The 9,896-nt window shown below is 49.4% G+C and overlaps 1 protein-coding gene across 1 annotated transcript in view; it reads left to right on the plus strand.

Moving 5' to 3' along the window:
- Nucleotides 1–8,122, plus strand: part of CD244 (CD244 molecule) — a 28,910-nt gene extending 20,788 nt beyond the window's left edge. Inside the window, exons 4-9 of the mRNA XM_024115992.1 lie at nucleotides 301–408; nucleotides 854–921; nucleotides 3,041–3,094; nucleotides 5,201–5,266; nucleotides 6,927–6,983; nucleotides 8,042–8,122. Of these exons, the coding sequence (XP_023971760.1) occupies nucleotides 301–408; nucleotides 854–921; nucleotides 3,041–3,094; nucleotides 5,201–5,266; nucleotides 6,927–6,983; nucleotides 8,042–8,122 (434 nt within the window). The remainder of the gene's footprint in view (nucleotides 1–300; nucleotides 409–853; nucleotides 922–3,040; nucleotides 3,095–5,200; nucleotides 5,267–6,926; nucleotides 6,984–8,041) is intronic.
- Nucleotides 8,123–9,896: the final 1,774 nt, after the last annotated feature.

Raw genomic sequence — 9,896 nt, forward strand, 5'->3', positions numbered from 1 at the left:
TAAGTGACAAAACAGAGGCTCAGAGAGTTTAATTAAGGAAGTTGCCCAAGGGCACAGAGGTTATAGAATTAGAATCGGAGCCTGGCCTCTGAGATACTAATACCCAGGCTCTTACCATCACTCAGGGGAGGTCACTCAATTGAGAAGAGAGATGGCTTCGATGGTGAATTCACAGCGTGCGAGGAAACCAGCCATTTGAGAGAGGAGTGTGGGTTTTGAGACAGTCCCTGCAGCAGACAGGTGGGAAGGGAGAACAGAGAGGGCTTAGCACTCAGACCTGGCGCCTTCCATATCCCTCAGATTTCATCTTTCTGTCCACTTTGGTGAGCATCATGATTCTCCTAACGGCATTGTTCCTGGGCACCCTCACCTGCTTCTATGTGCGGAGGTGGAAGAGGAAGCAGTCACGTAAGTGGGGGGTTCCTAGGAGGTGTGTTGCCTGATTTGACATCCCCAGTGGCATGTACCTGGGAGCACAGTACCTGCTTTTCCTTGGGGGCATTGAGGTATGTGTGTGTGTGTGCTTGGGGGAGGGGAAGCGGTGGCTGCTGGGCCCTCTCTCCCAGTTCACGCCTTCTGGAGTGGCTGCTGGATGTTTACAGTCTGATCCCTGATGTGCAGATTTATCTGCACTCTGCCTGGCCTGACGGAATAGGGATGTCAGGGCAGGTTGCTGCCACTGTGCATTTCAGGTATCCTAGGAAGAGCACTAATCTACCTCCTTTCTAGACCTTTTCTCAAGGTCTTGGTCATCTGGGATGGAGGGAGGCCTGCCAGAAGCAGAAGCCTGGACAGGACGCCCTCTGGAGGTCTCTGCAGCTCTTTTCTTTGCTTCTTTGCTTTCCTCTCACAGAGGCCAGACCAGAGGAATTTCTGACGATCTATGAAGATGTCAACAACGTGCAAACCAGGAGAAATCAAGTATGGCGCCCTAGGGGCTGCGGTTTCTCTCAACTAGTCTGGGAGATGCTCTTGGGAGGATGACCATCCAGAGCAGGGGACAAAGAGGACCAGACGATTGTCCTCAGTCTTCCCCATCTATCTTTTCTCCATCAGCCTCCTAGCTCTGGCCATGGAGGGAAAGAGGAAAACAAGGGGGCCGGGGTGCAGAAAAATTGAAGGAGGCAGAAGAGGCGTCTTGGTGCAGAATCGCACCTGTTGGGGAGGGATGGCCCCCTGGTGTCCTCATTTCTGTCCTGTCTTACCAGCCAGGCTCAGCCCCATGAAGAGTCCAACCTTCTTGTATTTTGTGTCTGACCACAGATTCTCGCGTCCCTGCAAGTCCGAGTTTACATTTGCGGGTCCCTTGATCGTTGCCCAGGCTGGGAAGGACGCCAGCCTGAGCAGCCAAAGCACAGCAGTTTCACAGCTGGCTCAGTGGTCTGTGCTCACAATGCTTTGGGAGGAAGAGGCCTGAGTCTGGCTGAGGTGCTAGAGAGAGTAACCAGGTTAGCACAAAGGTTAGTTCCTCTGCAAACCTCTCTGGACAGTCGGTCTCTGCAGGCAGTGGCCAACTTTGCCTGTCATCCAGGGGTGTCGAAGAGGAGGAAACTGCAGGGGGCTGCAGGGCAGGATGTGTGACAGGCCTCAGGGAAAGGCAGTGCCCAGCTGAACTGCCAGATGGGAAGGGTGATGGGCATGGGCAACAAGGGCCCTCTTCCTACCCCCATTCCTGGTGCTTCACCTGCGGGGGCGAGGCAGGAAGTCACAGCAGTGGGACTCTTCCTTGTCACAGGTGTGAGGCCCTGTGAGGCCTCATAGAACAGAGAAGCAGCTTCCCAAAGGTGTGGGCTCAGTGGGAATTAGGAATCAGTGTGGCTTCCCTGGCCTGTTTCCTTGCCCCACCCATGGAACATTGGGGCATGAAAAACCAAAGGAGACTTTGTTTCTCCCATCATTACTGGATGCTGGTACAAATTCCTGAGAGCAAGTGCATCTTCCTACAGCCACGGATGCCCAAATGCTCAGTAAAAATAGCCTTTCTTCCCCAACAAAATGAAGGTGACTTTAGATTAAGTAAACGGAGGAGAAGACAAAGGAAAATAACTACTCAGAGTAAAAGAGACCTCTTGGGGATTCAGGTCTGTTACTCTGCATCTGACTCAGGGCTTCCTCCCTCCGTGGCCACATCTCTCTATGGCCTGTCCCTACTGTCCCCAAGGTTCTGCTTGAAGGCCTAAATCTCAAGCTTCACGTGGTCTCACTTTGGGCCCCAGCTTTGACCTTTCTGGAGACACTTCACTCAGGTCTGGGCAGAAGAGAAAAGCACAAACTCCTGTTTCTTGCCAGATGCCAGCGACTCCAGCCTCCACGGACAGCTGATGTTTCTCTGCTCCTCTTAGCGTCTTCCTGCTTCTGGGGAGTTCAGCTCTTCCTTGTCTAATGGACTCTAATGGTCTCCATGGGCTCTCCCCCAGGGCCCAGCCTGGCAGTCTGTGTTCAGGGTCGAGCAGCATGAAATGCCTCCAGCCCCAGTCTCCCGTGGGACAGGACTGAAGAGAGAAGCAGGAAGGGCGTGTGCTCCCTGCCTTTGGCCTTGCTCCAGGGCTCCACCCAGCACCACAGCTGCTCAGAGGCTGGCTCGAGGCCAAAGGCAAGCTGGCCACCAAATCTGGATCTAGAGAGGGGGCTTTAGAACATTTAGAGTCCCTGAATTTGTGTCCTTATAGGTAAGGCTCAGATTAGAGCCCCACCCAAAGCTCTGCCCATTATCAGTAGTTATGTGGCAAATTTAGTCAGAAAGTCAGCAAAAGCAAGTTTCTAAGTTACCAAAGTAAAGCAAGTGACAGGAGACCCTTTGGGCAGGGTCACTCGATGCAATTCGTTCACACTTGGGAGGTTCCTCGCTTCTGACACTAACTGCTGCACGGTGAGTCACTCCTACTGTCTCTCCCTATACTGAAATGCTCAAAGAACACCTCCCTCCCAGGTTCCTGGGAGCGCCTCTTCTTATGCTGTTTCTCCCCCACTCGATCCAAATTCCGACAGACACAGCTGTCTGCTAACGTTACCACATGTCCTTTTACTATCTCTTGTGCAGGAGCAGAATTGCCCTGGAGAAGGGAGCACCATCTACTCCATGATCCAGTATCAGGTACCACTCTGGTTTCTCGAATCCATTCTGTACCTGTCCATGGGGTTTCCTAATGCCCCCTAGACACTCACACCCGTGAATGGCAGAGTAAGACCTTGGTGCTCCTGGAGTCTGGAAAACAGCTTGGCCTCAGCTGCATTAAGTTGTTTGTAAAGATGAGTGTGATTCTGGAATGTCTCGACAGCTGAACAGAGCTGGAAAGTCTGATGCAGACATTCTTTTCTCTTCCATGCCTGGTAGCAAGTGTGGTCCAGATAAAGTCAGTGGGAGGAGGAAACTTGTCAGGGGACTCAACTTCTGTCTTCCCTCCCTGTTGCTTCCAATACTTGGGGGCCTTGTACTTTTTATTCCTGCCCTTGATTATACATGTTTTCAGGAGAGAATGCATCTGTGTTGTTCTCTTTTATCTAATTACGACTTAACAATAGCATTTATTAAGCACTTAACATGTCTATTTTCTTATTGAATGTCACAAAACAACCTCATGAAGTAGGTCTAATAAAAACCCCGTTTCGGGGACTTCCCTAGCGGCGTAGTGTTTACGAGTCTGCCTGCCAATGCGGGGGACACGGGTTCGAGCCCTGGTCCAGGAAGATCCCACATGCTGTGGAGCAGCTAAGCCCGTGTGCCACAACTACTGAGCCTGCGCTCTAGAGCCCACGAGCCACAACTACTGAGCCTGCATGCCACAACTACTGAAGCCAGTGTGCCTAGAACCCATGCTCCACAACAAGAGAAGCCACTGCAATGAGAAGTCCGTGCACCACAACGAAGAGTAGCTCCCGCTCACCACAACTCTAGAAAGTCCGTGCGCAGCAACGAAGACCCAACACAGCCAAAAATAAATACATTAAAAAAAAAACCCATTTCGTGGATGAGGAAACAAACTCACAGGTTAACTAACGTGCTCAAGGCCACGTAGCTGTGTTGCGGCAAAGCTGAGCCAAATTGTTTCCGAGCCTTCACTCCACCTCTATCTACTTCATCTCTAACATTCTGGGATTTTGGAAATTCACCCGTAAACTGGAGAAGGAGCCTGTAATATTGACTGCTAAAATGACTGTATTGATAACCCAGACTGCTGAGGTATCGCTCTCAAAGGAAACACTGCCCACTGGTGGCCAGTAATGATAATTTCTGATAAAAATGACATTACCTATTTATTTTTTAAAGAATTAAGACTTGAAGCAGCAACCTCTTCTGCTTGGTGGCTAGGCTGCAGGGCAAAGAAAACTCTTGGGGAATGGTGATAAGCTTCAGAGGAAGATCAAGAAAAGAGGGAAGAGGAAAAAGGGAAGGGGAAGAGGAGAAGGGAAGGCTATGGAGGGGAGAGGAAGAGAGGGGAGAAATGGAAGAGAGGGAGGAAAGGAGGAAGGAAGGTGTCCCCGACCCCTCAGAGCCACTCTGGAATTCCCAAGCTGGGTGTTGCCTACTTCTACTCCCCTTAAGATAACGTGATTCACTGATAATGGGTCAAAGTCAAAGAGAGATGTAAGGGCCATTGATATCTGGCAGTTTTCTGGCTTTAGTCACATTGAATTCCAACAAGAGGAATTTAAAGAAATGCAAGGAAGAAATCCTCTTAGACTGAGATGATGGTGAGAATGAGATTTCTCCTCTGGAGCATCTTAAAAAGAGGATGGTTACCTGCCTTTGAGGACACCTGGCTCAGGTCCAGAGAGGGAAGGCATGATGTCAAAGGGAGGCACTGACGTGTTGAGGAAGGAACCTTGGAGAGTCTGAGGTTTAGATCCCACTTCTACTGTGAGCACACTCTCTGACTTGGGCTACTTACCCTTTTGGAGTCTCATCTGTAGAATGGGGCAAATTATGATTTTTCCTATTTTGTAGGAGTGTTATAAGGGTTAGGGGAGAAGGCATATACAGAGTAAGCACTCAAAAAATAGCAGCTATCTTTAACAACAGAGCAGGACTAGCTTTCAGGTTGTCTGACCTCCCAACTAGTCCTGGATTCTTTTCACTAACACTTAAACCTGCTGTCTGGGCAAGGCTGAAGGGGAGGAATGGAAGAGATAGATGCCTGCCTCCCCAGGGTTTTTTGTTGGATCTCTGCTTCTGAAATGGTTTTATTTCTCTTTTCTTTAGTCTTCTGCTTCCACATCACAAGATAATGCAAACACATTGTATTCATTAGTACAGTCTCCCTGGAAGGTAAGTCTCCTCCGCAGAGTGCTCTTTATGCAGATATGTATTTTGCCTCTGCATATGCAGGCATGTGTTTGCAGAGGGGGTGTGTGTGTGTGTGTGTGTGTGTGTGTGTGTGTGTGTGTGTGTGTGTACTTCTGAGTGAATTGTCTTCCGTTGTGTGTATCTGAGTATGACTGTGTTTAAATGTTAATGGGTCAACTAGAAATGCCTTTCTGGTTCCGTGTGGAGAAAAAGAACAGCTCTGAGATTAGGAGAAGAGTGGATTCTATAGGAGTTTCTGTGGGAGGCGGAGGACCGTCAAAGACAGAAGGGAGGTGCTTTGTGCAGAAGGACCACAGAGTCCTCATTAGACCAACTGAGGCTATGGTGGGAGATACTGGAGTCATTTCCAAGGCAGGGGCATATAACCTGGAACTGGAGGAGTAGACTGGACCTAGAGAGAAACAGTGTTGACTTTCAGAGAATCAGACAAAGGTTCTGGCCAGTCACCTGCTGGTGGAGGTCTCCAGACCGAGGCAACCCATCACGGTCTCCTTGAATCCGGCTCCAAGCTGAGCTCACAGCTGTTACATGTGCCTGGGGCCACGAAGTGGGACATCCTAGTGCCGGTGGTCATATTTCCACCTTGCGGGGTGGGGGGGTGGGAAGAATGTTAATTCCAAGGCTGGAGTCACAGTATGAAGCCAAAACCTTACCACGGTAGTATGGGAAGTTTGGAATCTACCAATCTGTGGAAGTGTTGAGTTCATGTGTGTCAGGGATCCTGTGTTTGTGTCAAATGGGGGAGAGGTTTGGGAAGATTTTTAGACTTTTCACTCACACTCCTTCTAATGAGTCATTAAATCAACTTGGATTCTACCATGAGAGGTATTTATATTTAAATTATACACTCGAGTTTATGGACATATAGATGGTCACAGGCACCATGATTACATGCTTTTGTATTAGGTTATGAAGGCTCTGTGTACCACTGAAAGTGCTTCTGAGTTCCTGCATTGTCTCCAGTGTTTCACCATGTTCAGTGTATGTGCTAGGACTGGTACTTATGTATGTGCCAGAATTGTTTACACTAAGGTGTGTATGTATGCTATGTGCTGAAAAGGTACACAGTTTGAGGCAGTATTTGTATTAGGTTTGTCTGAAGGGGGTGTGTGTGTGTGTGCTGGGAATGTGTGTATGTGTGGATTTTAGGGGTATGTGGGTGTGGGATACTAAACTCTTTTGGTTCAGAAATATCATAGGCAAGTAGGTACTGTGCCTTCTTTGGAAACCGTAAACACCATTGTTTACTCCCGGGGTAGGAAATTCTATTCACTTCTGGCTGGGGATACTTGAGGGACTTTCTGGGCCCTGCGTCTCCTTTGGGACCTCTCACATCAGTTAGGAGTGGGACATTTCTTTTTTTTTTTTTTTTTTTTTGCGGTACGCGGGCCTCTCACTGCTGTGGCCTCTCCCGTTGCGGAGCACAGGCTCCGGACGCGCAGGCGCAGCGGCCACGGCTCACGGGTCCAGCCGCTCCGCGGCATGTGGGATCCTCCCGGACCGGGGCGCGAACCCGCGTCCCCTGCATCGGCAGGCGGACTCTCAACCACCGCGCCACCAGGGAAGCCCGGGGACATTTCTTAACTTGAAGTTAAGCACTCTTTACCCTCTGAATTTCCAGTCTGGATCCAAGAAGACGAACCGCAACACTTCCTTCAGTAAAACTATCTATGAAGAGGTAAGGAACTCCTCTGAATGGGTTTAGTGCTCATAGCATAGCCCTGAAGTCATACACGTGTGAAAAGTCACCCATAGCGTCTCAGGGTTGTAGGGATTTTAGGAATCTTCTAGTCCAAATCTTCATTTTAGAGATGAAGAAACTGAGGTTCAAGGAGAGTGATGGTCTAACCCAAGATCATATCATATTTTGGAGTTGGACTCCTGTTGGGGAGATAGAGTTTTAAATTAGGGCTATCCCCAGGCCTGTTTCCCAGATGTGTGCTACACACCGGACATCTCTCCTTTCCACGGGTATGTGTGTGTTGGGGAACGGGGAGCAGAGAAGGGAGGATAAATGAAGTTAAATGATTTTCCCATTAGTAAGTAATTGGGAATCATTCCAGGACATAGGTGATCTTCAGCTGCTGCTGGGATGGACACTGCACAAAAGAAACCAACGAGCCCGGTGGCCGAATTGATTCCCATCAGGCCATTTAGGGAATGGAAAGTAGGGACTCAACGTTTATTGGAGGTTTATTTATACTAGCCTGCCAGTGACTTCATGTGAACTCTCTTATTTAATCCTCACAGAATACTATGAGGTAGTATAATTATACTTCCCATTTATACCCAGAGAATTTAAGGCATGGAGAGCACCCCACCCATCAGCCTCATTTAACACCTGAACTTCCACCTGTGGCCTGATAAAGATGTTGCCCCTAGTCACAAGGGAGAGGGTAGATGGGTGCCTGCTGGAATTTCTGGCACTTGAGCTGCGGCCCTACATTAAAGCCAGCTGGACAGGCCAGGGTTGTAAAGGACACCGTGTGGGCCAAGGCAATCTAGGTGGGTCATGAAGAGGGGTGGTGTGATTAAAAAGCACTAGAAATGGAGCCAGAAGCACTGGATTCAGGCCCCTCCTTTACTTCTTACTAGTAGTTGACCCTGAATTATTTGCCTTACCCATCTGAGCTTCCTTTTCTTACGAATTATGAATCGGGATAATAATTCATAGCCCACAGGGTTGTTATAGGATCTCTTAGTGGGAGGGTCTGAAGTTCTCCTTTTCTTCTGCAGGTGGGAAAGAGAGCATCCAAAGCTGAGAACCCTGCTCCACTGAGCCGCAGGGAGCTGGAGAACTTCTGTATGTATTCCTAGTTGCCGCAGCTGTTCTCACCTTTCTTACAGTCCAGCTTCTGTCACAATGGATGACACCACATGACTCTCTGCAGAGCGGTTCCTAGTCTGGAGAGGATATGAGAGTTTGTGCATGGTCTACGTTTTGTTTTGAAAATGATTGCTAACAGCCATTATAGGAGCAAGGCTGTTAAATACTATCTCAGCTCACAGACTGGAGAAGAATGAGTAGAGATATTGGGTAGTTTCCAAAAAATGACTCAGCAATCCAAGTACTGGTAATCTTTCAAGTGCTATGTAAATGTATGGTGGTGTTATTATTAGCATTAAGATTCCCTTCCTCTGGTTTTCTAATCTATGACTTGTCTTCCCTCCTCCCTAATCAGGGATGACCACGTTTTTAGACCCTTCCCTTGCCCAGGCCCATCTTCCAAAGACGAAGGAAAGATAAAGGGGATACAGAGGAAAAGAAACAGCCGCCTCTGTGAGGGTGGAATAACTAGCGGTAAGCCAGCTGGCAGGTTCTCCAAGGGGGCCAATGCCTGGGCTTTGGTCACAAAAGGGTGTAGGCAGGAGCGAGGGTAGATGGTGCAAAGCAAGCCCATCTCTGACTGGAAAAATCACCCAGAGCCCATGCCATCCTGATAACCTGGCAGTGGGTCCAGCTTTGTCTACAGAACGAGGTTGGACTTACAAAAACACATTATTTTTTTCTTTTGCAGAACGCGGGCCTCTCACTGTTGTGGCCTCTCCCGTTGCGGAGCACAGGCTCCGGACGCGCAGGCTCAGCGGCCATGGCTCACGGGCCCAGCCGCTCGGCGGCATGTGGGATCTTCCCGGACCGGGACACGAACCCGCGTCCCCTGCATCGGCAGGTGGACTCTCAACCACTGCGCCCCCGGGGAAGCCCCCGGGGAAGCCCCCAAAACACATTATTAGACATCTATTTTGACCTCTTCACAGTTAGAAACAATATTGTATTTAAGCTCTGAGTCCTGATGTTCCCCATGGCACATGCTGGAGGGAGGGCTCAGACAGCTGAGCAACTGGGAACCAGGCACCTTGCTGGGCTCCCTTGAGTCTTCAGGACAGACCCTTCCACAGGGCTGTAGGAAGCAGGCTGAGACTCTGGCCGAGCCCAGGAAAGGGCAAACTGGAAGAGGGCCTGCTCAGGGACCCCCAACAGGTGACATTGCATGGAGCCTTGTTCTTCAATTGCCCCACTCTGTATTTAAGGTATGAATTTAATATAGAACTGTGTTGTTATTTAGAGGCAGTCTAAATTTCTTTCCTAAATTAAATGTCTGGGTCTCCTCCCTATTCTGTACTTTTCTTCTCTATAGCAGCCAAAGGGCACTCGTGGGCCATCAATAGACACGTCTGTTCAACTCCTGTTGGAGAGGAGTCTGGCTTGCTGGTAAGCTGCCAGTGTCTGCCAGCCTGTGTTCACACTGGAACCACAGATTCTAGGGTCCCCAGATCCCAGGGCCACTTAGTCTTGGAGGATAGCCACTTACTCATGCACCGCCTGACCCCTCTCCCCTGCAGGTGTGTGGTTGGCCAGGCTAGCTTCTTCTTGGAGACAAGTGTGGACAGACCACATCCCAGAGAAAGTGTCACGGGTAAAACTTGGAAAATATATGCAAAAGGAAGGTGGCGAGGAGCCGAGGTACCTATTAGGAGCTGAGCTGCTCAGTCAAGGAGTTTGGTGAGAAAAGGGAGTGGGAAATGATAGGGGTCACAGCAGTTCAGATGAACACCAGAGATGTGGACCTTTGCCTGCTGCTGGCCTTTC

Source organism: Physeter macrocephalus, chromosome 4 (genome assembly GCF_002837175.3).
Source record: "Physeter macrocephalus isolate SW-GA chromosome 4, ASM283717v5, whole genome shotgun sequence".
In the NCBI taxonomy this organism is placed as follows: domain Eukaryota; kingdom Metazoa; phylum Chordata; class Mammalia; order Artiodactyla; family Physeteridae; genus Physeter; species Physeter macrocephalus.